The sequence below is a fragment of the Dromiciops gliroides genome, chromosome 2 (assembly GCF_019393635.1).
Source record: "Dromiciops gliroides isolate mDroGli1 chromosome 2, mDroGli1.pri, whole genome shotgun sequence".
Taxonomy (NCBI): Eukaryota; Metazoa; Chordata; class Mammalia; order Microbiotheria; family Microbiotheriidae; genus Dromiciops; species Dromiciops gliroides.
In genome coordinates, this window is record NC_057862.1 from 522,673,876 (window position 1) to 522,699,444 (window position 25,569).

Consider the following 25,569-nt stretch of genomic DNA (forward strand, 5'->3'; position numbering starts at 1 on the left):
AAGAAAGTGAGACTTACCCAAGAACACACAGATAGTAATCAGAAGGAATAGGATTTGAATACGTGTCCTCTGACTTGCTTTCCACTGAGACAGCCAACCTCATGTTGCCAAGACTATAGAGAACACCATCTGTTGTTAATCCTGTCCTCAAAGCCTTTCCAGCCCCATAGGATCTGTCAGAGTTTGTAATCCACTGCCACATTTTTCAAGGTCCCAGGTTCTACTGCATATCATGATGAGGTATCAGAGGAGGATGTTAGTGAGAGGCCTACATTATTAGTATCAACAAATATAAATTAATGTCAAGCTAACAAGTTTTGACGTTTGTATAATGGATGTCAGATGCATTTCAGATATAATAAGCTCCTGAAAGATCTTTTGGTCAGTAAGGTAGCTGGGGATAACCAAGGGTAGAGAATGGGGTCAGAACATCCAAAGAATCAGTGGACTAGATGAGGCTATAAGGGATTGAGACCCACCAGGTACTAAATCTAGGATAGGAAGAGACTCTGACCTAGTTATAGCCTGAGGTGGAGGGTAGATGACTTTTTTGCTGTGATTAGTGAGAACACTGGATTTGGAGTTGGAGGGCTTCTGTTTGAATCCCAGAATACACATGCACTCTCTCACTCTCTCTCTCTCTCACTCTCTTACTCTCTCACTCTCTCACTCACTCTCCTGATCTCAGGAGTATGGTAATCTCCACAGTAACACTTTCTCTCTCTTTCCCTCTCTCTCTCTCACTCTCACTTTCTCACTCTCTCTTTTACTCTCTTTGTGGCAGCCAAGAACACCAATGTGATATTGGGCTGCATTAAGAGAGGCATGGTTTCCAGCAATAAGGAGATGACCCAGGGCAACTAGGTGTCGTAGTAGATAAAGCACCAGCCCTGGATTCAGGAGGGCCTAAGTTCAAATCCAACCTCAGATACTTGACACTTACTAGCTGTGTGACCCTGGGCAAGTCACTTAACCCTCATTGCCCTGAAAAAAAAAAAAAAAGAACCGCTGCAACCATACTCTGCCCTGGTAAGAACACATCTAGAGTGTTCTGGTCAGTTCTGGGAGCAAAACTTTAGTAGAAGGCCATCTCGGAAGGTGAAAAGTCTTCCGTTCATCTCATATAAGAATCGACTCAATAAATGGATGGAGGATGTTTAAGGCTAGAGCTCTCTTCAGGTATCCATAGAGCTGTCATGTGGAAGGAAGAAACTTGTTCCTTTAGTCCCAGAAGGCAGAGCCGGGAGAAGAAGTGATAAAGAACTAAGCCTTGGTGTAAGAAAACTTCCTAACAATTAAAGCTGACCAAAAGAGGAATCACCTGCCCCATTACATGGGTTGGCTTTCACTAGGAGGTCTTTAAATGGAGGCTCAATGACCACTTTCTGGGTCAGTTATTGTGGGGATTCTTCTTTGGGTCTGGGTTGGACTAGATGTCCATTGAGGTCCTCTCTAATTCTATACATTTCCGTGAATACAGGTAACCTTGGGTAAGTCATTTATCATTTTTAGGCTTTAGTTTCCTTTTATGTAAAATAAAGAGGTTTGGACTAAGTAATCTCTGAGGTTTCTCCTAGCACTAAATCCTATGATTTTTGGCATCGGGGGAATGGAAGTGAGGTATATGAGCTACTTAGCTGGAATTATTGTCTGAGTATTGGATGTTGTGAGGATCCAGGGCTGAGAGGGAGCCGAGATTTGTATTTCCTTTTCCCCCTTTTTGATTTTTTCTTCTTCCCATGATGTCTCTTCTACTTCGCCTTGTTCTTTCCTGCCTCTATTTCTGTGTTCATGCTGTTCCCTTGCATGGATACCTCTATTTCTCTTTTTAACCTGTCCAGAACCCATCTAAAAGATCCAGCCAAGTTTTTCAGGAAGCCTCCCTGACTCTCCCAGTCTACAGTTCTTTTTATATCCCCTGTTGTCTTTGTCCACTTGGATAGATTCTGTTGTATTTTCTCTGGGAGGGGGTAAACAGCTTTATGAGTACAAGTAGCACTTGGTGGGAGCTCTGTTTTGAGCACTGGCCTCACTGGCTTTACCGCAATGCCCAGTGAAAGAAGACACCTACAGAGGAGGAGGCTGAGAACATTATGTTTAATATGTTAATATCCATTCATGAGAGAATAGCACACATATTAGTAGTAATCCATAGGCAGGGATACATCCCCTTGGATGAGACACTCAAACACAAGCAAAGTGAGAAGACCCAGACAGTGATTCCAAAACATTCTCTTGGAAATAGCAGGACAGCATTGGTGCTTGGAGATGCAAACCCCCAAACTGTACAAAACCAACCCATAAATATATAGTCATATTATGTATATAGAAAATTGCAAAGTAAAAGCCCAAGAGACCAACCATTCATCTTCATGTCACCGTTGTTCCAAAAGTGTTGACATGCCGAAGAAAGGCAGGACGGTTTGCCAGCAGTAATGCCAAGATACAGGGTGCAAGCGTCTCAGTAGCTGAAGTCGTACTATGTACATGGAACCCCTACTTTAAACTTCACAATAGTAGCAAAAGGCCAAGCTTAGAGAATATATGTACAAGTGGAGACATTAAATAGCACTTTGAAGCCACGATTGTCAGACACAGACATTTCACTGGAACAGCCCAATAACTATACAGAACATTGTACCTTAGACTTACTCTGCTTTACTTAACCACTGCACAGGCAATCCCTGGCTTCTGTCCATTTCATTTTTCCTTTCCTTTCCGATGAGAGGCTAAAACACCAAGTCTGAACAGTTACCAGGTGTGTATTACAGGAGACAGGGATAGAGCAACCCACAAGGAGAAAACTAAGTCATTCTTCAGGTGGGATTGGAGACCTGGGTTGGGCATGAGATGTGGAGTTGGGAGGACCCTGGGAATCTGTTTCGTCAGCTGAGAGGCCTTCCAAAGTTGTAAAGATGTTGCCACTCGTCTCCGTAGCCCTCTGGAGCCCTAGTCCAGTTGCTACAAACCATCAGTTTCACTTTAACAGAGAACCCCCATCTAACAGTTATCTCTGCAAGGTAGCTCCCCCTGATAGGCTGAGAGTTTGGGGTTTTGATATAGGTATAACTTGTCTTTCCCTTTCCAGCAGCTCCACCTGTTTTCAGACCTGGAGGGAAATTTAAGGGGCATTGCCAAATGACCACGAGCCTTTGCTGCTGCTGGTGGACAGAAGGGAGAAGAACTGGCAGATACTGGAGCAATCAGGAAATGCTTGTGCTCCTCCTTCCCCCTACCTAGCTGAAATGCTCATTCTAATGATCTCAGTGCTCAGCCTGATTCCATCATTGTTACTGAAGTGGCAGTGTAATAGGGTGGAAAGATCCCTGCTTCTGGAGTTCAAGGAGCTTGGTAGAAATCCCAATTCCACTGCTTATTCCTGTGACCTGGGACGAGTCACTTCCCTTGCATTTTCCTCATCTGTAAAATGAAGGTGTTTGAACCTTCAGGTGATCTCCGAGGTTCTCTGCAGTTCTAATGGCCAATCCTCACAATTTCTAATATTTGTCAAGACAGCACCAAATGGAAAATGTAAGATTCATGGTCCCTAAAGCCCCTGATAGTAATAATTAATCCACTTGGGGATCCTCCAGGCCAGGAACAGAAGGGCCTAAACCTGCTTTCATGTCCCAGGGATTGTCTGGCTAGTTTTCCTCCATTATGCTATGGTAGGTTTCGTTTTCTTTTTCCTTTTTCTGTTTTTAAATTTTCCTGAAATTACTGAGTCTGAATCATAGCTGTAGAGCTGGAAGGGTTCTCAGAGGCCATCTAGTTCAACCTTTTCATTTTATAGCTGGAGAAACCGAGGTCCAAGGAGTTCCGTGACTTGCCCAAGGTCTGTATATTTTCACTTCGCCTTCCTTTTGGTAAATACATTTCAAGCCTGGGAATGCCAGTTATTCAAACAGAATCGTAAAAGTGTTCCAAGTTCCAAAATTTGCATTTCTAAACTTTTCCTCTGTGTGTGTGTGTGTGTGTGTGTGTGTGTGTGTGTGTGTGTGTGTGTGTGTAAAATTTTCTGTTTATAGAATTCATAGAAATGATGGGATCCCATAACATGAACATTTCTGATTACATGGATTTGAAAGAGTTAAATCCTATACCTGAAAACAGCAACTCCATACTGGAAAAGCTTAGTCATTTCTGCTCCATTCAGTTTAACCAAACAAGTATTTATTGAGGGACTACTATGTGATGAGAGGCAGTCTGGTGTAATGATTAGGGGAACCAGGAAGACATGGTTCAAGTCCACCTTCTGGCACATACTGGCTGTGTTATTGAGGCAATGGACTTAACCTTTAAGTGCTCTAAGGATATAAGTTGGGGAGAAGGTGCTGACTTAACATTGGTAAAGGGAGTTTCCTCATCTGTGAATTCCCTATATTAATGAAAGCTCAGGTCTAGTCCTTCTTCTACTGAGGTAAATGCTATTCCTGTCTCCAAAATAACCTTCACAGACTATCCCTATTTTCAAAGCATACAGTTCTTTCTTGCTCTTTGTTATAAGCCAATCAGATGCCCCACTGAAATACATATACACTAGCCTTCTTTATGAATGACAAGAATTATGAGGTGCTTCTCCACCCCCTTGCCCTTCAGCTTTCTTGATGAGAAGTAAGAACTTCGAAGCAAAGCTTTCAGGGCGTGTGGCTTTTAATGAAAACTTTAAAAAAAATCCTTTTCCCTCCCCCCCCCACCCCAATGAATAGATGCATTTCCTCACTGTTGTTCGAGTTGGCTACCCTGAAAGGAGAATCCCAAATCTCCAAGATCACTTAGAAGAACACACTGACAGTTCCTTTCTACACTGAATAGGAGGAGGGTGGGTTGCCTAAAAATTTACCCATTGATTGCTGGGTACACGTGTCCTCCTTGTGAGATGACAACAGAGCTGAAGGCAATTCATTTATGCCACAACTCTGCTTTTGTAACCATTTCTTTATCCTGGCACAAATAACTGCAATCCAATATATAATCGCTCAGATAATTGCTGGGTTATTTGGGAATAATTACATCATTATTTATGCTTCACATATTGCACAGCACAAGCATTACTGTGCACAGATGTAAACTTATAAATGAATAACTGGTGAGCAGATATCATGTAATTACAGAGCAAGTCCTTGCTTATTAGTTTTCTATTAAGTCAAGTGTTTCCTTTCAAAATACTCAAAACAGGAGAGAAGAGAATTGCCCCATCAATTTTCAAATTGTGGTGGTGGAGAATTTAGATATATTACTTTACAGACTTCTAGTTCTACTCTTAATTGTGTGACCTAGGGTGAGTCATTTCCCTTCTCTGGGACTCAGTTTCCTCCTCTATAAAATGAGAGGTTTGGGGGGAGTAGCTAAACAAATGGTGGCATATGAATATAATGGAATATGATTGCAGTGCTGCCAGTTAGAGGCCTTTAAATGGTCACATTTTAGTGTCATGGGTTATATTTGGCTTGGAGCTATAGCAAAAAATAAGCATATTGGGAAAGGGCAAGCCAAACATGCAAACTGTACGGTGCATATGTCCCTGGGCAAGTTTGTAATTAGCAGAATCTTGCTCTGGAATTTCAGGTTTTCTGAAACTACAAGTGCTATTTGCCATCTGTCAGAGCTCAGGCAAGTCAAAGCACTTCTCTGAACCCCGATTTCAGGAATAGTAATAATCCTGCCCTACTTAACTCATTAAGTTGTGGTGAGAGTCAAATTAAGTTATGTAATTCTAAATCAAAACACACTCTAGATGTCCTATGTTAATAAATAATTGCTCTCAAAGAAACAAAATGTTTCTCTTTCTCCCCCTCACACACATGCACATACATACACACACGCACACCCATTGCCTCTGAGCAGACAAACCTGATGGCGTGTTCTAATGCTTTGAAGCAGCTTTGTGCGATGAAAAGATGGGTGAACCTTTGGGTCAGAGGATCTGGGTTTGAATCTTTGTTCCGCCTCTTCCTCTGTGACCTTGGGCAGGTCTTTTTTCTACCCTAGGTCTTAAATTCCTCATCTTTGATCCGAGGGAATTGGATAGAAGACTTCTAAGGTCCCTTTCAGCTCCAACTTTACAATCCTATTAGATCCCTGTGTTTATGGGGTACATGCTTTGACCTCAAATATAAAGCAATCTATGGTATAACAAATTGTTTATAAAGGTGGGGCTTGGTAAAATACATCTATCTGATGCCTATAGCAGAGGATGATCCCTATAGTCGATTTTTTGTTGCTTAATTGAATTTGAGGGATGGAAGGGTATATGGATTACCTGACTGAGAGGCAGAAAGCCACAATTTTTAAAAAATTATGATAGACCAAAAGCCTCCAGAAAGCCTTAAAATTAGGTTAGGAGATAAGAGCTGGAAGTGGAGTGGAAAATCAGTGTCTGCCTGTCTTCTAGGAAACTAGGCAAACCTAACACCAGAGCTTGCCTAGGCATAGCTATCACTAAATGCCACCCTCAACGAGGCTTTCTTTCAAAAGTTTAGGGACAGGTCAAGGATCATGGATTTCAAGCTGAAAGGGAGACAGCTTAAAATCAAAATGATTTTTTCATCTCTTCTCCCAATGCCATATATGTGAATTAATGACATTTTAAAACTAATCATGGATCTTCCTCCTATGAATTCTTTTCAGAGTTAATGCTACTCCCATCTTTATTTCATCTAGAAGTAAAGGGAACCCCCCCCCCAAAAAAAATCAACCACCCCGCCTGCCACTCTAAAAGCATATTGGTTTTCATGGACTGGAGTGTACCTTTTCCATTGGGCAAATTAAGGTGTTTGAAAAGATACCTCAATGATTTCTGCTCTAAGTGAATAGAACAGGAAATAGTTGTACTAACCTTCAATTCTGCTGACATCTTCCTCTATCCACTAAAACTGGCTACTAAGGAGCACTGGGGCAGTGATAAGAACACCTGGACTAGATGTAGACAACTTGGGTTCTGTCACTTAATAGCTCTGTGAAATTGGGCAGGTCAGAGTGTTTCTGGGCTTCAGTTTCCTCAATTGTACAATGAGCTGGTTGTATTAGATGAGCTCTAAGGTCCCTTCCAATTTGGACAGTCCTTTATTCTAAGTATTTTCCTCAAAGAACATTATGGATTCCACAAGAAAACTTTGCTCTCTGATATAGAGCACAATTTAGCATTAGACAGCTCTCTTAGACCACATGGAGGGGCTTGATAATGATAATTGACATCTACATAGTATTTAAAATTTGACTGATATGAACCTCACAATACTGTGAGGTATTGTGGGGATCATAAAACCTATTTTTAAAATGAGGAAAGTGGGGCTCAGAGATTTGAAATGATTTTCCTGTGGTCACATAATTGTCAGAGATGGGATTTAAGCCCAGGTCCTTCTTGACTCCAAGTTAAACACTATCCACCAGAATGCTATACCATCCATTAAACTGATGTTCTAAAACAGCCTTTAGTATAAGGCAGTTTCACTCTAAGGCAGTCACACTGTATGGACCTTGGGGATTGAAACCAGTATATTTGCTTACATGTGCCCAGGCTACTATTTTAAAAAGAAAATGAATTGGCTCTGTTTAGTCTGAAGATGGGGAGGCCTAGGACATTTCTGATTGCTATCTACAAATATTTTTTTAAACTGTCACTTGGACAAAGATTTTTTTTGCTTGACCTCAGGCTGCAGAACTAGGAACGAGAGGGGAATTACAGGGGCCTAATGTCCTTGGAAGGAAAACATATTGGCTTGATAAAAGAACTTCCAAACAATTTGAGCTGTTCAAAAGAAGAATGGGAGACTTTGGGCATGTTGTAAGTGCCCCAATGCCACAGATCATCAAGGGAAACCTTAATGACCACTTGTTAGAAATGGGGTGGCAGTGTTTCCGTGAGGGTTCAGTTTAGACTGAATGACCTTTGAGGTCCTTCCAGTGCTAAGATTCTATGATTCCAAAGACAGGAATATCTTTTCTTATCTCTGAACTCCAGACACACACACACACACACACACACACACTCTCTCAAAGGGCATGAATTTGTTTCTTTACCCCATATGGTAAACATTGCTTTCTTTCCCTGTGCTAATCAGAATAAATATTAATTTCTAAAGTTAGTGTGAAATCTTTCTAAAGGTGGTTATCAATGAAGATGTTTTCAAAAGTATGATCTACTCAACAGATATTTTTGGACTCCCTCTGCTCACTTGGTCAACTTAGAGGAGTTCACCTCTTACTGAATTTGAAAGGACTTGGCCTTGAAGAAACATCTGGGAATGACGACATGAAGGGCTTTGATTTTTATATGACCACAGAAAGAAACAAGATCACCTTTCCTCATTCAGCCTCACCACTCCTGGCAGTGGAACCAAGAAGTCCTTGTTGCTCACTTGGACACAAGTGCATGTTGGTATCATCATTAGCACCACTCTCACTGACAGCAGGGTGAGTTAACAGTTCACCAGGGAGGTCAAGTGGAGTTTTTATACTCACTCCAATTTTCTGTTCTTATTAAACAGGGGAGAGTAAAGATCAATAGTGATTCTAAACTAACAATAGCACTTGGTACTAAAAAGTCTTCTTATAAATTTATTTATTTATTTATTTTTTAATCCTAACTGGGTCAGAGTAGAAAAGCAGATTTCTTCAATATCACTGCCTAGCAGGGAAAATAGCACACCTGTTTCCTAGAGCTTCCTTTATTAAATGCCCCATGACAAAATGTTTTTTTGAAAGGCAGTGCTGGTATTAACAATAAACAAACAACTTTGCAGCTTTTATTGGGTCCTGGAATGGATTGATGATGCAGGCTGTGTTTTTAGAAGTGGGGGGGGGATTCAACCATTTTCCCAGGCTGCCTGGCTTCAGGTGGCTTTTGGACCCTTCCATCTCTGCTGGCTCCAGATCTAGTGATAATCCAGGAGGGTTCATAGGTATCTTGCCAAATGGAAGGGCATTGATTCTGGTCTCATAAACAAAGGATCCTGTTTTAAGGAAAATGATCTTTAACAAGGAGGGTTTAATCCCCAAGGGGAGCATGACAACCAAACATTGTTTAGGGAAGGTAGTAGATGTACCTTAAGTTTGGGACAAGGAAGGGGCACTACATCCTCTCTCATTTTGTGAAATCCAAAATCAAGCAGAGGTTCTAGGCTTCCCCCATCTCTCCTCTAGCTAAGAAACAGAATGGTGGGGAATCTTCCCCTACCCTCTAACTTTGTTCATGTGGTCTCAACCTTAGAGGTCAAAATCCAGAGTTTTAAGGGGATATGACATTCTGACCTTTTCATATTAATAAAACCAAAATTATATTCTTTGGTTGCTGACCAAGTAGATGCTTAGCTCCCAGTCCCACTTGTCTTCCCTGAATTCAGAATCCTTTACTCTTCCACTCATTTCTGCCAACTCTTGCCAGGGTGTGCATTCATTCATTCATTCTCTCTCTCTCTCTCTCTCTCTCTCTCTCTCTCTCTCTCTCTCTCTCTCTCTCTCTCTCTCTCTCTTTCTCTCTCTCTCTCACGCGTTATGAAAAGAGGTGTTTTCCTTAGAACTCAAGGTCTAGTAGCCAGGGAGGTACAGACTGAACAATGAGTCCTTATGAACACAAAAGTGAAAATCAGTATTTGCTTAGGGTGCAAGAAAGTGTGTTTAGGTCCTCAAGCAGAGGGGATGGGAACCCCAAATGAAGAAGGACAAAATGATTTCTGTTAGCTACAGCTATATCAGCAGGAAACTAGGTTCCTGAGAGAAAGAGTAGATTATGAGCTGGGAAAGCCCCCACCCTCTCACATTTAGCTTGAGAGTGTAAGAGGTTGAGAGTCATTCCTGGTTTCCAGCCTTTGGCTCAGTATTGGCGGGCACCATTCTAACAAAGGCAGCTTGCAGCTAGGCAGCATTGCCATAGTGGAAAGAACACTGGACTAGGAGTCCAAAGACCTGGGTTCTAGTCCTGGCTCTGCCACTAACTAGTATGTGACCCTGGACAAGTCACTTCCCCCTGATGAGCCTCAGTGTCTTCTCTGTCAACTGAAAGGATGGTACTAGATGGATTCTAAGGTCTCTTCCAGCTGTACACGTCTACATCTTACTCTCTCCTTCTGTGGCTCTGTAGTTTCAGAGACAGAGACGGGGGAGGGAAGGGACAGGAAAGGAGAAGCAAGGGGGAACCTGAGGGTGGGAAAATCAGGATTCCACTTTCTCCTTCTTTTTGCTTTTTTTCAGGAAGGACGGGGTTCGGAATTTCTTTTTCTTCTTGGATGGGGACTTAGAGGGTGAGCCTTCTGGGGACATCGGGCCGCTGGTGACTGACTCAGTTTTTTCCTTGGAGGTATCCACATCTGTGTCAGCATTGGTAGTCATCTGACTAATTCCTTTGCTGAGCATTTCTTCTACTGTCTGGTCTTCCTCTTTTCCATTGACCACTACCCCTTCTGGCATGGTCTTTTCAGATTCATCAGCAGCTTTACTTGTTTCAGTCTTCTTAGCACCTTCAAAAAATAAAAATAAAAAAATACACAACCCATGAGATTTCACTCCATTCACTCCACCACAGTGACCAGGACAGCTGTTGGGTGACTAGATATAAGTGCAAGTTGGCATCCCCCTCCTCATTTCCAAAGCACCCTACAGCCACGTGGTCAGCCTCACAGCCCAGGGTGATTACCTGGTCTCAAACAGGGAAGGGCACACTCCAGGCCATGGTTTCTCACATTTTGGTAAAGAGGGGATGGGGTAGTGATGATAGACCTGGCCATTACTCTTCTGGAGCAGGAAAAAGGGTAAAGTGGCTTGCAGGGTGCTTGGGATCAGAGGAGCTACATCTCATCCATACCACAGGCCCCTTGTCATGTAGCCTATCCAGGTGAGAGAGTTCCCGAGAGAGAAATTACTTTTAATTCTTGTCTACAACATACCAGCCTAGAACAGCCAGTAAGGGGTTGACATCTCTAGGTGGCAGGGGACCATGCAGACGATAGTTTTGATTCAAAGCAGGACCAGCTCAATTTGTGCCCTTCTGTGCCTAGTTCAGGGCCTTTCCCACCAAGAAAAGGGGGAATGGACATAAGAGGGAGGGCACTGCCATGCACACTTGGAAAAAAGCAGCCCAGGGAAGAGGTGAAAGGATCAGAAGGGAGAATTCAATGGCAAGGGTTCTGGTTTACGAATTTTAAAATATGCCTCTCCAGGGGCTGAAACAATCCTCTAGGGGAACAGAAAAACAGCTAGAGAGTAGACAGAGGTTTCCCAGTTCTTATTCTGGTGAAAAATATTCGAGCACACGAGTAAAGCTGTCTTTAAAACAATGCATGAACATTGATGAAGCACCCACTGTGTTCAGGACGCTGTGCTAGGTGCTAGGGAAGGGTATAAAGTCTAGGTAAAACATGATCTCTTCCCTCATAGAATGGGCATTCTAGTTGGGGTATAGACCACAAATAGATAACTGTGACAGACAATAAACCATGATAAATATATCAGACAGGAGAAGGCAGAGGGATGTATTCCTTAGGGAAAAGATTTAAGAAAAGCTTCCTGAAGGACATGCCATTTGAGTTTTATTGGTTGGGATCGATCCCCTAGGATTGTCATCAGGTTGAGAGGGAAAGGAGGGTATGCCAGTCATCAGAAACAAGGTGAGCAAATGCATAGTGTGGGGAGGAAACATGACATGTCTGGAGGACAGAGGTGTTCAATTTCACTAATGCCGAGTCCAGGAGGCAAGGAGAATGCAGAGTGAAATAGCAGGGATTAGAGGCAGGCAAGGTGGGCATCTGCTCAAGGTATTAGAGTCAAAAGGGACCTCAGAGGTCATCTCATCTAGTGAATGCCCTCATTTGACCAATGAAGGAAATAAGACTCAAAGAGGTCTTCTCCCACCCCCACCCCCACCTCCTTCATTCCTCCCATGATGAAGTTACTCTTCTGCTTTAGAAGAGTTCTCTCTCTCTCTCTCTCTCTGGCATGGCAATGAGAGTTAAGTGACTTGCCCAGGGTCACACAGCTAGTAAGTTTCAAGTGTCTGAGGTCAGATTTGAACTCAGATCCTCCTGAATCCAGAGCCCGTGCTTTATCCACTGAGCCATCTAGCTGCCCCCTGGAAGAGTACTTTCACACGTGCCCTTGAACCCCCCCCCCCTCTTCAACAGTAGACTGTCCCCTCTCTCATCCCGGCTTTTCTCTGATCTTCAATCTCTCCTTATCTACTGCTCATTCCCTGTTGTTAAAAACATGTCCAAGTATTAAAAAAAAAAACTTCTAGATCCTACCATGCCAACAGCTTTATTGTTTTATATTTCTCCTTTTTTATGACTAAATGCCTTGAAAAAGCTGAATCCAGTCACTGCTTATACATCCTCTCTTTCTATTTACTCTCTTCTAAACCCTCAACAAGAGTTCTTAAATTTTTTGTGTGTCACAGACACATTTGGCAGTCTGGTGAAGCCTATGGAATGCTCAGAAAAATATTTTTAAATGAATAACATAAAATACTTAGGATTACAAAGGAAACCAATCATATTTAAATATAATTATCAAAATATTTAAAAAACAACAACAAATTCATGGGCCCCAGGTTAAGAATCCCTGTTCTAACTAATCCATTGTTGGTGGAGCTGTGAACTGATCCAACCATTCTGGAGAGCAATTCGGAATTATGTCCAAAGGGCGATAAAGCTGTGCATACCCTTTGACCCAGCAATACCACTTTTGGGTCTTTTTCCCAAAGAGATCATGGAAGGGGGAAAGGGACCCACATGTACAAAAATATTTATAGCTGCTCTTTATGTGGTGGCAAGGAATTGGAAGTTGAGGGGGTGCCCATCAATTGGGGAGTGGCTGGACAAGTTGTGGTATATGAATACAATGGAATACTATTGTGCTATAAGAAACGATGAGCAGGAGGAGTTCAGAGAAACCTGGAGGGTCTTGCGTGGGCTGATGATGAGTGAGATGAGCAGAACTAGAAGAACATTGTACAGAATAACATCAACATTAAGTGTTGATCTACTGTGATGGACTATATTCTTCTCACCAATGCAATGGCACAGAAGAGTTCCAGGGAGCTCGTGATGGAAGAGGATCTCCAAATCCAGGAAAAAAAAAAAAAGAACTGTGGAGTATAGATGCTAAATGAACCATACTATTTCTTTTGTTTTTGATGCTGTTGTTTTTTTTTTTTTGTATTTAGAGGTTATCCATCATTGCTTTGATTTTTTTCTCTTATAACATGACTAATGCAGAAATAGGATTAATGTTATTATGTGTGTGTGTATATATATATATATATATATATATATATATATATATATATATATATATGACCTATATCAGATTACCTGCTGTCTAGGGGAGGGGGGGAGGGAGGGGAAGGAGGGAGAAAAATCTGAAATTGTAAAGCTTGTATAAACAAAGGTTGAGAACTATCTTTACATGTAACGGAAAAAAAATAAAATACTTAGTAATTTAAAAACAAAAACAAAAAGAATCCCTGTTCTACAGTCTGGTTTCCTACCTCATCATTCAAGTAAACTGCTCTCTCTAAAGCTGCCAGGGATATTATAATTGCCAAATATAATGGCCTCCTCTCTCATTATTCTTGACTTTGCTGTAGCATTTGTCATTGTGGCCAATTTCTCTTCCTAGATACTATCTCACTTTTGGGTTTTCATGATTCAGGGCTCTCTTGGTTCTCTATCCTAGCTTCTTTTGCTGGATCTTTATGTCAGGTCTCTCCCAAGGCTCCATCTTGGGCCCTCTTTTCTATATTTCATCACTTGGTGCTGTCTCTATTTAGATGATTTCCAGATCTATTTATCCCTTTCTAGTTTCTCTTCTTAAGCCCCAGTCCCTCATCACTAACTGCCCATGTGACATTTCAAACTAGTTGTTTCATAGGCAGCTCAAACTTAACATGTCCAAAATAAAACTCATCATCTTTCCCCTAACATCCCCTTCTTTGGAACTTTCTATTTCCACTCCCCCAGATGCAACCTTGGTCTTCCTTCCTGTAAGTTTTGCCCACTGATCCTCTGATGGCTAACCTCTGGACCCCTTTCTTACCACTGTGAAATCGGTAAAACAATTATCCTTGATTCTTAATAGCCTCAATTAGGATGAATATTTAGTCCCACAGAAATGAAAGGACAAGTTGTGGGACAAGTTGTAAAGCATCCTGAAAATGACTTAAAGAATGAAAACATGAGTACAGGTCCATACCCTGTATACCATAATGTTATAGTCTAGAAAAGAAGCCTGCTTCTCCCCCCCCCCCCACCAAGCTTACTGTTTTCCTATTCAGCAAACTTTCTATATCTAAGTCACACACCCTCCCTTCTGTCCCAGTCCCCCATATCTGATCAATCAATTAAATGAGCAAGCATTTATTAAGCACTTACTCTACCTGAAAAATTATACTTGGAACCATCTAAAGGAAGAAAAATTCAGTTTCCTAGCTGATTGGAGTCTCCCCACCTTTGACCTTGTAAATTGATCAGACTTATCTGAGCAGGCCCCCACCCCTCTCTGTGAAACTAAGAGCTGTCCTGACCCTCCAAGATGCCTGAGCTGCCCTGAAGGATGGAGTGAGACAGATTCAGGAATTCCAGTCCATGAGTGGTATCATGTGCACCAAGAACTGGGAACAGCCTCTTGAAAGATCATTGTTAGTCAATAAACACTTATTAAGCACCTACTATATGCCAGGCGCTGAGCTAACTGTGGAGATGCAAAGTAGGGCAAAAGATAAATTCCTTCCTTCAAGGATGTCAAGATCTAAAGATGGAAATAACATGAAAATAGCTATGTAAAAAATGGATCTATACTCTACAGGATAGATTGGAGATATTCAACAGAGTTAAGAGGGATCAGGAAAGACTTTCTTGTAGAATGTGGGTCTCTAGCTGGGACTGGAAGGAATTCAGGGAAGTGAGAAGGAAGAGCATTTCATGGGGACAGTCAGTGAGAATGCCCAGAGTCCAGAGATGGAGAGTTTTATTTGAGGAATGGCAAGAAGCTCAGTGTCATTGTATCATTGAGTACATGTGGGGCAGGAGGAATAAGGTATAAGAAGACTAGAAATATGGGAGAGGAACAAGTTGTGAAGGGCAGCTTTGAATGTCAAATAGGATTTTACATTTGTTTCTTAGAGGTGATAGGGAGCCACTGGAGTTTACAGAGTAGAGGAATGACATGGTTAGATCTGCACTTTAGGAAGATTAGTTTAGTAGTTGAGTGGGGAGAGACTTGAGGCAGGGAGACTTGCATTTAGGTATAAGATGATATGGACCTGCACCAGAGTGGTGGCAGTGTTAGAGGAGAGATGGGGGTAAATATGAAAAATGTTACAAAGGTAAAATCAACAGGTCTTGGGAACAGATTAGATATGGGGGTGAGAGGGGGTGAGAGGGAGTGAGAAGACAAGGATGACACCTAGGTTGTGAGCCTCAGTGACTGTTAAGATGGTAGTGCCCTCAACAGGAATAGGAAATTTTTGAAATGGGAAGGGCTTGGGGCAAAAGATAATTAGTTCAGTTTTGGACATGTTGAGTTTAAGAACGGGAATACTTTGTTATGGTTTGAAGATCACTGTATGTGAAGCTTCCCAAAGACATTCCTGGTTCTATCTTTCCCCTATTCTTCCCTTTTCTGGTTTGGAGGTGCCAATTCAAGGGAGGGGAACTAGATAGCTGCTGTTCTTGTTTGAAGGTGTTGGCTACTCTCCAGATTTTGGGGAGTAAATGCTACCCTAGTTTCTATCCATTACCATCCCCGGATTTCCCCTCTGTTCCTTTTGGTGTCTTCAGTTAAACCACATGGGCTCCCCTTAAATACTCCAAATAAAATGGTCTATTGTTTTTAGCACTGACTGACCTGTGTGATTTTTATATGGAACCTCCTTTAGCCTCAGCAATTGACCCCAACAGAAAATAATTAGATTGGCTGGCCTCTGACCTTCAGCAGAAGAGATTGAGGAATGCACGTGTGGCTGTCATGAATGGACTTCCTATCCATCAACTAATGGGTTTTGTGAATGTAACTTTGTCATACTTGGGAGAAGCTTTAGTTCTTCCCCCAATTTCAATATATCCCCTCATCTTTTGGGATGGGGAGGTTGACTCCGAGCCACTCTAATGCTTGTGGCTACTACAAGGTATGAGTGAGGCATGGTGGGTAGGTCACTGGACTAGGTATCAGAAGCTTGGGTCCTAGTCTTGCTTGACCACTGACTTACAATTAGAGCATTTTAGATCTGGAAGAGACCTTCAAGGTCCCTTTGCATGATGTTGTTGAACTTAATTGAAAAGAAACTAGTCCAGTTGCCGAACACAATGTTGGAATCCTTTTTATGGCATCCCCATGAGTGACCTTGGGCAAGTCACTTAATACCTTTGAACTTAGGTTTCTCTATTGAGGTGAGGGGGTTAGAGTAGATAAATTCTGAGGTCCCTTCCAACTCTAAATCTCTGTTCTTCTCTAGACATGCTTTTGAAAAGTTAAAAGAGCAATATAAATAAAAGTAATGTATTTGTCTTACTTTCCCCTATTAGACTATTAACATATAGAATAGTATATAGGCCTAAAGTGAAGAATCTCGTATTTTCTAAGTTTTAAAAAATTTTCTCTAGAACTTATGACAGTATTCTGTACAAGAATGGATGAGTGAATGGAGATTTCTAGAAGCTGGAGAAATAGAAACACTTCCCTTCATCCTAATTAATCACAAAACAGGCTTGCTGAGTCTTAGTTCCCAACCTTTCTCTTTGTTCACTGTGACCTTGAATAATTTTAGTGTCTAAATACTCCACTTCTGTATTCCTAGCTGGCCCATCTTCTCCATAAATCTTGCCCTATGCCCAAGGGGCTGGCATAAATTGTTTGTTCCAACTGGGGAAATGATATCCTCCATGCTTCTCGTATCATCTCCATTTGTCTAAATTATACCTTTTCTTCAAGACCTAGCTCAAGTCTTTTCTCTTCCTTGAGGTCTTAGCTGATCTCCCTACTCTGCAGTGATCATGCCAGCATTTGGCATGGCATTTGGAGTCAGAAGGTACAGAGTTGAATCCTAACTTACTTATCTACTGACTACTTATGTGACTTTTTCTCTTTCTTCATCTGTAAAAGGATAGTGTTGGACTAATCTCTAAAATACATTTAGGTTCTTCTGTTATCTGTAGCTTTTTCCTGTCTATAATCCATTTGGTACCGAGTATGTCCTACATTGTATTTTATATACATGCACACATAAATGTTACAGATGCACACATATACACAATATAGATTATGTATATACATGTATTATACAATGTAACATATAATACATTGTGTGCATATATAGAAGGAAAAAGTGTGTGTGTGGGGGAGAGAGAGAGAGAGAGAATGAACGAACACCTTGGAAGGAAGGGATTTCATTTTAGACTTCCCTGCATCCCTATCAGCCAGTATGGTGCCATAAAATGTATAGGAGTTCAATAAATATTTGCTTGATGAGAACTAATGATGAAGATGAGGATGAAGCATAGGGAGAGCTTATTCTAAGTCTGCCATTCTCCACAGTGGAGACTGGAAGGGCAATGGAGAAGGAATGAACAGAGGACTCCCTTTTTTTTTTCTAACTGGTAATCACTACTTCTATATCAGCAATGAGAGTAAAGAATGGAGAGAGTTGGAAAACTCAGAAGTGAAGTAGTTAGACTTCCTTCCCTAGCTTTCAAAGTCCACATATCAGGTACCATTTCCTTCCTAACAATTCATCACAGGACTCCATATATTAGTTGATCTAAGAACCAGCTTCTCTTAGCCTTGAGTTTGCCTAAGTATGCCTAGGATTCACGTTTCAAAACTTCAATTGCTGGTAGACTGGTGTCCACTACTTTCCTTCTTCCCTCTGGGCATCATGCTTCTAAAAGAGGCTATAGGAAAATGCACAGAAGTCCTGATAAACCACAGTGTGATAACTCTGTTGGCCTAGACAAAAGCAGCAGTATAGTATAGACAGGAGAGATTGTAGGAGGCTCAGATCACAGGCTAGGAAAGGAGAAGCAGGGGCTAAGTAGAACTTCTCCCACTGCTTTTCACTGTGTTCTTTATAGGAAATGAGATCCAGCCCACGGGCGACTAGAAACATCCCTTTGGGATAACAGATAGCCTGCATGTCTATGTCTTCAGAAGCACTGAATTCCAGGCCCCTCCATTGTGTTTACTCCAGGCACAGCATCCCAGTAAACCAAAGTTAAGAAGGTCCAGTGACAGAACATATGGTAAGTCCTGGTGGTCAGAGGGTGCGGTGACAGGGCAAGTGGCAATATCTTTAGGGCTTGATGCAGCTAAGGTTCATTGCCAGGTTAGGCTCCACTGTTGTTAGAGCAAACACTAGTTAGGGACTGGATAACTTTTTATTCAATGTTTTTGTAGTTTGAACTTTGGGCTCAATAGATCTTCTTTCCTTTTTATATTTATTTTCATTTGTCAGTGTGTATTTTCTATAATTGTGCACTGAGCCAGCCTAGCCCCTGGGGAATGGTCTTCTCTTACCCCTGGTTCCAGGAGTTGGGGGAGGACAGCAGAAAGGCAGTGCATGTTCTCCTCCCTGCCAGTGCTCAAGTTAGTTGGAGGAGAGGAGTATACAGACATGGAGAAAACTCAAGGCAGGAGAATCCTTGGAGGAGATGATAGGGAAGAAAGGGGATAGACATAAGACATGAGGAAGACAAACAAAGAACAAGGGCTCACACCAGGACAAAGCCTAAAACATTTAGAAATCCCTGAGAGCACTGAACCTGATCTGATGGAGAGGGGGCCAGAAGGGGAGATCCAATATCAGCAGAAGCCTAACCTGGCAATGAACTTTGGCTGCATCAAGGCTTAAAGAGATTGCCATCTTTCCTTTCTCCCCCCTCTGACCACCAGGACCTGCAATATGCCCTGTAGCTGTACCCTTTTATTATATATATGTGGTCTCCCCTTGTTGGAATGTAAATTCCTTGGGGGTAGGGACTGTCTCACTTTTCTGTTCATATCCCCACAGCACTTATCACAATGCTTGGCATATTGTGAGGGATAGGGACTGAACCTGTGATTTCATTGATTAAATAGAACTCCCAGGGAAGGCAACACCCTCTACCAATGCAGATGGGCACCTTATGTGCAATGTATTGTCATGGAGGGTACCTAGGTCACTGAGAGATTAAGTGAATTGCCTAGTGTCACACAGTCAGTATCTGTCAAAGATGAGACTTGAACTCAGGCCTTCCTGGCTCTGAGGCCACTTGTCTATCCAGCATGCCTTGCATGCTGCCTTTAGGGCTGCCCATAATAAGCACTTAAACTTTTTTCTTTTTTTTTTATTCAATCATCAATCCTGCCCCCTTGGGAGCTATTAAGAAGACTGGCAGGACACGGTCCCATTTCTGATGACTTCAGGCCCTCTGTCCACACACCAGTTACCACAGACACCGCTTCCATGATAGGGAATCGCTTTGCCACAGATGAGCACAGAATCCTGTGCTTTCCATCTCTCTTTGTCCTTTGCAGTGCTTTGATGAAGATGCAGTAGGCACAATATGATTGCAGGCCCTGCTGCATAAGCTTCCTCCTGAGGAGGTTTGCAAAGTAGAAGGCTTAGGAAACCAGCTCTAGGCCAGTGGCTACAAGGAGTTAGTACTCCAAAGACCAGTGTATATCTATGAGGACTAATGCCATCCCTTCTTCTCCTACCCCTGCTGAGTGTCCTGATCCAAAGGGCACACACTAAATGGACATCTCCACTTCCTTTCTGAACACCTTCCCCTCACCCTTTGTTCTCCTCAGAATGGTTTACAAGTACTTTCTCAAGTTTAATTGAGAACCAGGCCAGGCCAGGCCAGGTCAGCACCAAACCTTGATGTAGTACCTGTAACAGCTCCAAGGATTCCTTGGCTTCGACTCAGCATCTTAGGGTAAGTGTTAGGCTTCTTAGAATTGGCCCAGGGATTCAGGGTATGGGTTATAGGGTAGCCAGAGGGCAACATTCTCCAAAGTTTTGGCTGTTTCAAAGCAGGGAGAATATAGCAGCTGCCACCCCTGCCACTGGGACCCCCACCCTGGGAAGGGGAGCCCAGCATTTAGGTATCCCTGATGGAGGCCAGATTCACATGGTAGAGCTTAATTTGATAACTGATCTCCCATCCAGGGTGGTTCTCCTTCATACAGACATGTGGAGGGAGTTAGGGTGATGGGGAGGGGAGTCCTTTTGCTTTCACTAATTTCAGTAAGCTGGGGTTCCTGTTAGTCGCCAAAGTCCTCCCTCCCCAGCACAAGGGTAGGTGCAGTTAGTAAATGGCCTCTCTATACTTACTACATAGACAAGTATTCAGAATCAGAGGTAACTCCTTTGATGAAAGCACAGATGGGAAGAGAAAGGAAGAGGTTGTGGAGACAGATTGGACAACACCACAATGAGACACAAGGAGAACAACAGCAACAATGACTAAACATCTGCTTCTTGTCTCTGCCTCGGAAAGATGCCTCTCTCTGCCTGCTTTTTTCTGGCATTCTTAGTTACTCATACCCAGGCAAGCTGCTGATTTAAGGAGTTAGGGGGTCCTGGGCAGAAAGTGAATTGAATTAAATGAATTAAAACATGCCCAGTTCATGGCGGACCATTAGAAAATGTTATTAAAATGTGAAAAGAGCAAAGGACTTGGAGTCAGAGAACCAGCTCTGCTATTGGCTATCTATGTACATCCTAGGAAGTGATTCTTCCATGCTGTTCCTCAGTTTCCTTATATGTAAAACGGTCATTTCTGAGGCCTTTCTTAGCTTTAATAGTATGTGATTCTGTGAGCCTTGTTCTTGCGAGGTAGCAACCTTCTTGCACTGCTGAAGATACTTTCCCTGGGGGAATATGAAGTGCTCATGTTTTGAAAGGAGCACAGTAAAGATGATTAAACCACACCAGTGATGAGTTCTTGGCATAGAAATAGACACCAGTATACATATTATTGCATATAATATAAATATAAGAAGTATAAGATAGTATTTAAAAATAATTCTATTATTTTTCAAAGACCTTTGTAATGGAAAGAGTACTGGCTCTGGAGTCTAAAGGCCTGGGTTCAAATCCTTCCCTTGATGTTTAAGTCTGTCATTTGGGGAGAAGCGATTTGACCTTCTTAGGCATTCATTTCCTCATCTGTAAAATGAGGAGATTGGATTAGACTTCTTTCGAGGTCCCTTTCTGCCCTTTGACCTCATGATTTGATTGTTGTAGAAACTCCCTCCCCAGAATCCATTGTCTTAGATGCTCAAAGAAGTTTATGCAAGCTCATCCTGACCATACAGGTCCTGAGTGTGACTGCAAGTCTGGCATATCTCCACTGCACCACATTGTATAAAATCAATGATTGTGTACAGTAATTTTTACAATGACAGCTAGTATTTATGTAGTACTCTAGGGTTAACAAAGTGTTTTAAAAATTTGATCTTATTTGATCCTCACGGTGACTCTGGGAGGGAGGTGCAATTGTTTATCTCCATTTTACAAATGAGGAAACTGAGGTAGGCAAAGGTTAAGTGGCTTGCCTGGGATCCCATGGCTAGGAAGTATGTTAGGCCAAATTTGAACTTAGGTCTTCCTGATTCCAGGCCCAACACTCTATCCTTCTGTGCCACCTAAATGTATGTATCATGATGTTATGCAATTGACAAGAATATAATACTATTATACTACTTATTATATTAATAAATCCATATCCCCAAAGTCTTAGTGCAGCAGGCTGCACTAAGACTTTTGGTATGCCATATATATATATATATATATATATATATATATATATATATATATATATATATATATATATATATATATATATATAAACACAATATATGTAGGTTATATACATATGAATGTGAGCATATATGTATGTGTAGATACACACACATATATAATATACACATATGTTTTTCATAGCTCTTTAAAATCTACTATGACAACACTCATAATGACTTTCTATGATAAATAAGGCAGGTATTATTGTCCCCATTTGACAGATGAAACAACTAAGGCACAAAGAGGTAAAGTGATTTACCTAAGGTCATCCAGCTAATTAAATGCCAGAACTAGGGCCAGAGTCTAAGTGCCCTGAATTTTATTTCCATGTTGACTTCTTCCATGATATTCTCTCGCATGTATGAAAATGACCTTATGTTGATTTAGTTAATATATGAAATTGAGTTGCTATAATTGGTTAAACATTCATTTGTTTATTATTCTGGAAGGAATTAAAATGGAAGAGGGATTGAATTTAGTTTTCGGGAAGAAGCTCATCCTTGTTAAGACATTTAAACTGATTCTCTATGTAGTTTGTAGTTTCTTCCTAGAGATCAGGTTGGTAACAATATCACAATTATGTTGTACTTTAAGGCTTACTGTTTTCTTCGCAAAAGCCTTTTGAGATGGGTAGTAGAAATATTATTATCTTCATTTTTACACAAAGGAAAGTGAGTTCGGACAGAGGTTAAGAGGCCCATAGTCCCACAAGTCATATGTGTTGGAGCTAGGACTGGGGCATGGGTCTTCTGACTCCAGACCAGCTCTTTCCACTATATCATGCTGTTTATTTGAAATGCTTTAGTCCTGTGTGGACAGCAGGCGGTTAGACGTTCTTACCTGTAGGGATCCATTCCAAACTGTAGTAATATATTACTCAGAATAAGAAACATTTCTTTTTTACAAAATGCCTTCTTCGTCTATCATGATGGTTTGCAAATAATACAAATGTACATTTGGTAATCTGTATTTGTTCACTGGGGAAGGGGAAAGGAAGGCAGAATATCATTTTACTTGTCCTTTATCCATTCATATATACATCTGGACTGTCTTCCATGCAGGGACTTTCTTTGGCCAATTGAAAGTACTTCCCTTTCAGCCCACCCCCTTTGAGCTTAACTCACCCTCTGAAGACTTAGATGGGGAAAGGGCAGGACTCTTTGTTTCTGTTTTAGATGGACTCTTCACTGGAGAAGCAGGGGCAGACTTCAAAGGAGAGCTAGGCTCTTCTGCTGCTGTTTCTTTCTCACCTGTGAACAGAGACAACCACCTATGAACAATGGTCAGAGGCTGGAAAAAAAAGATCAAGAGTCTAGAGATGCACAGAAAGTGAAGAAAAATAGTTCCTTTCTACCCAGCCACCTCTTTGTTCTACTAGGAGTTTGCTTTTCAGTTAGCCCTAGACAGGCAATTAGCTAGATTCAGTCTCCTACATCATCTATAACCTAGCCAGCTGAGTTGCACTGGTCACATCTATTGTTGCTGATGTTCATTCATTGAGTAAACATTTGTACAATGTCCACTGTAGTCAGGGCACAACTGCTGAATAATAGAAGAACATAAGGATTGCTGTAGTGGGTCAGACTAGAAGCAATATGGTATAATGGAACAAGCACTGGAACTGGAATCAAAGGTTCTGGGTTTAAAACTGAATTCTGCTTCTTAGAACCATAGGACTGAGAGCTGGAAGGGCCCTTAGAGATTGTCTTTTCCAGGGCTCAGTAAACTACATAGCTCCCTTTACTTGTTTTTGTATAGCACATGAGCTAAAAATGTTTTTGTTTTTTTTTTTTTACATTTTAAAGTACAATAAAATTTTATTTCAAAATGTAAAAACACATTCTTAGCTTGGGGGTAGTTTGTTGACTATGCCAATTCATTTTATAGAGGAGGAAATTGAGGCCCAGAGAGGTAAGGTGATTTTCCCAAAACCACACAGGTAATGAGTATCACAGTCAACCGGATACCAACTCCACTGTTCTTTCTTTGTTTCTTTTCTTTTTTTTTTTTTTAGTGAGGCAATTGGGATTAAGTGACTTGCCCAGGGTCACACAGCTAGTAAGTGTTAAGTGTCTGAGGCCGGTTTTGAACTCAGGTCCTCCTGACTCCAGGGTCAGTGCTCTATCCACTGCACCACCTAGCTATCCTTTCCACTGTTCTTTCTAATACAACATATTACTATGTGTGTGACTTTGGGCAAGTCATTTTCCTTTTCTGGGCCTTTTCCTTTTCTTTTAAATAACTGGTTGAACAAGATGACCTCCAAAGTCCTTTGTGAGCTCTAAATTCTATAACCTAACCCAGTCTTCTGTCTCTAACAGTGACCTACTTCATGGGTAAACAAAATTACCCTTTATGATATGAATGTCAAAGGGTTATAGAATCATAGAATTTCAATGTTGGAAGACGCCTCCGCAGGCCTTTATTCCAACACATACCCTTAAAAGAATCCCCCCTACAACATAACTGACAAGTGACCATCCAACTTTGTTTGAAGACCTCCAATGAAAGGGAACCCACTTCCTTTCTTCAAGACCAGTCTCTTCTACTATCAGGTAGCCCTAATTATGAGAAAGCTCTTCCTTGGGTCTGTCCAAACCTCTTCTCAGCCTCTCTCGCCCGTCCTTGTCCGAACCCCCGCCCCCCCGAGTCTAACCCCCAGGTCTATATACACCTTTTCTTCTCTCCACTCAAATCTCGGGGCTCCCTGCGCCCCCACAGACCAAGCTAATCCGCTAGCCAGGGCTGCAGCTGGGGGGGGTGGTGTGTGTGCTCAAGCTTCCTGTGCCTCAGCCCAGGCTATGCCAGAGCCCAGCATCTCTGAGATACCTCTGCTCAGGTCAGAGGGAGCTGGGGGCTTCCCCCCCCCCCCGCAGCTGTCTGACCTGGTGTCTTGTACAGCCCATGGGGCTTTTTGGCTCAGCTGAAGCTGAGGAGGAGGGGCACCAGCCCCTCCCACACAGAAGAGACCCTGAGGGCCTAAGGCTTTCCAATCTCAGCCCAAAGGTAGGGTCCCCAAATCAAAATAAATTTCCACAGGTCAAGACACTATTTGTCTCTCTACTATTTGCACTTATTCCTTGTATGGCCAAATAGAGCAAGTCTAATCTGTTTAGACCCAAATAAATCCAAATGTCATTAACTTCCTGTAATAAACAGGGTAGATCCAGAACTCATATATAATCCAAGTCCCCAAACCCATTGCTATGGGACCTTCCCTGCATTGTTGATCAATGTCCCATCTTGTGTGAAGAACAGAGGTGGCATTGGCAAGAGCGGAAGCAAAGAGAACTGGTTGTTTTCTTCATTTCTGAAATCTCTTTGGTCCCTTGAATCAATTTAGGCTCATGTCTTTCAGCCTCAAGAGAAAAGATTATGCCAAATTCACTTCAGATTGCTGAAGAAAAAGACTTGGAAAAAGCCCACATGAGAGGAGCTGATAGTCTCTGTCCTGTTGCTATCCCCAACTTGCTATCCTAAAGACTTTGGGAAATTTCCCCTGAGTGAGATCTGAAACTTTCTCTTGATTATTTAAGCTGAGTTACCTCACTCTAAATGAGAGAGCTCCTTCACTGTATTGTTTGCATATATTGTCCTATGCATACTTACCTCCCCACCCCCATTTCTGTTTTGCTATCAACTTGGATAAATGGATTTCTTTGCTATGTGCTATGTATGTTCACTGTGAAACCAGTATTTGGTGGGAAGTCAAGCTTTGGATATAAAGGTTGGGGCTCCCTGTTCCCTTTATTGTACATTGATCAGAAGTTTAGCTTGAACCACAAACCTATATT

The 25,569-nt window shown here is 41.8% G+C and overlaps 1 protein-coding gene across 2 annotated transcripts in view; it reads right to left on the reverse strand.

Annotated features, from left to right (window-relative positions):
- Positions 1 to 2,078: 2,078 nt before the first annotated feature.
- ADD2 (adducin 2) overlaps positions 2,079 to 25,569 on the reverse strand; it is a 186,570-nt gene continuing 163,079 nt past the window's right edge. For both annotated transcript variants that reach the window (XM_043981669.1, XM_043981670.1), the window contains exons 14-15: positions 22,900 to 23,025; positions 2,079 to 10,457 (exon numbers count right to left, since the gene is read on the reverse strand). In XM_043981669.1, coding sequence (XP_043837604.1) covers positions 10,153 to 10,457; positions 22,900 to 23,025 — 431 coding nt within the window. In that variant the 3' untranslated portion in view covers positions 2,079 to 10,152. The remainder of the gene's footprint in view (positions 10,458 to 22,899; positions 23,026 to 25,569) is intronic.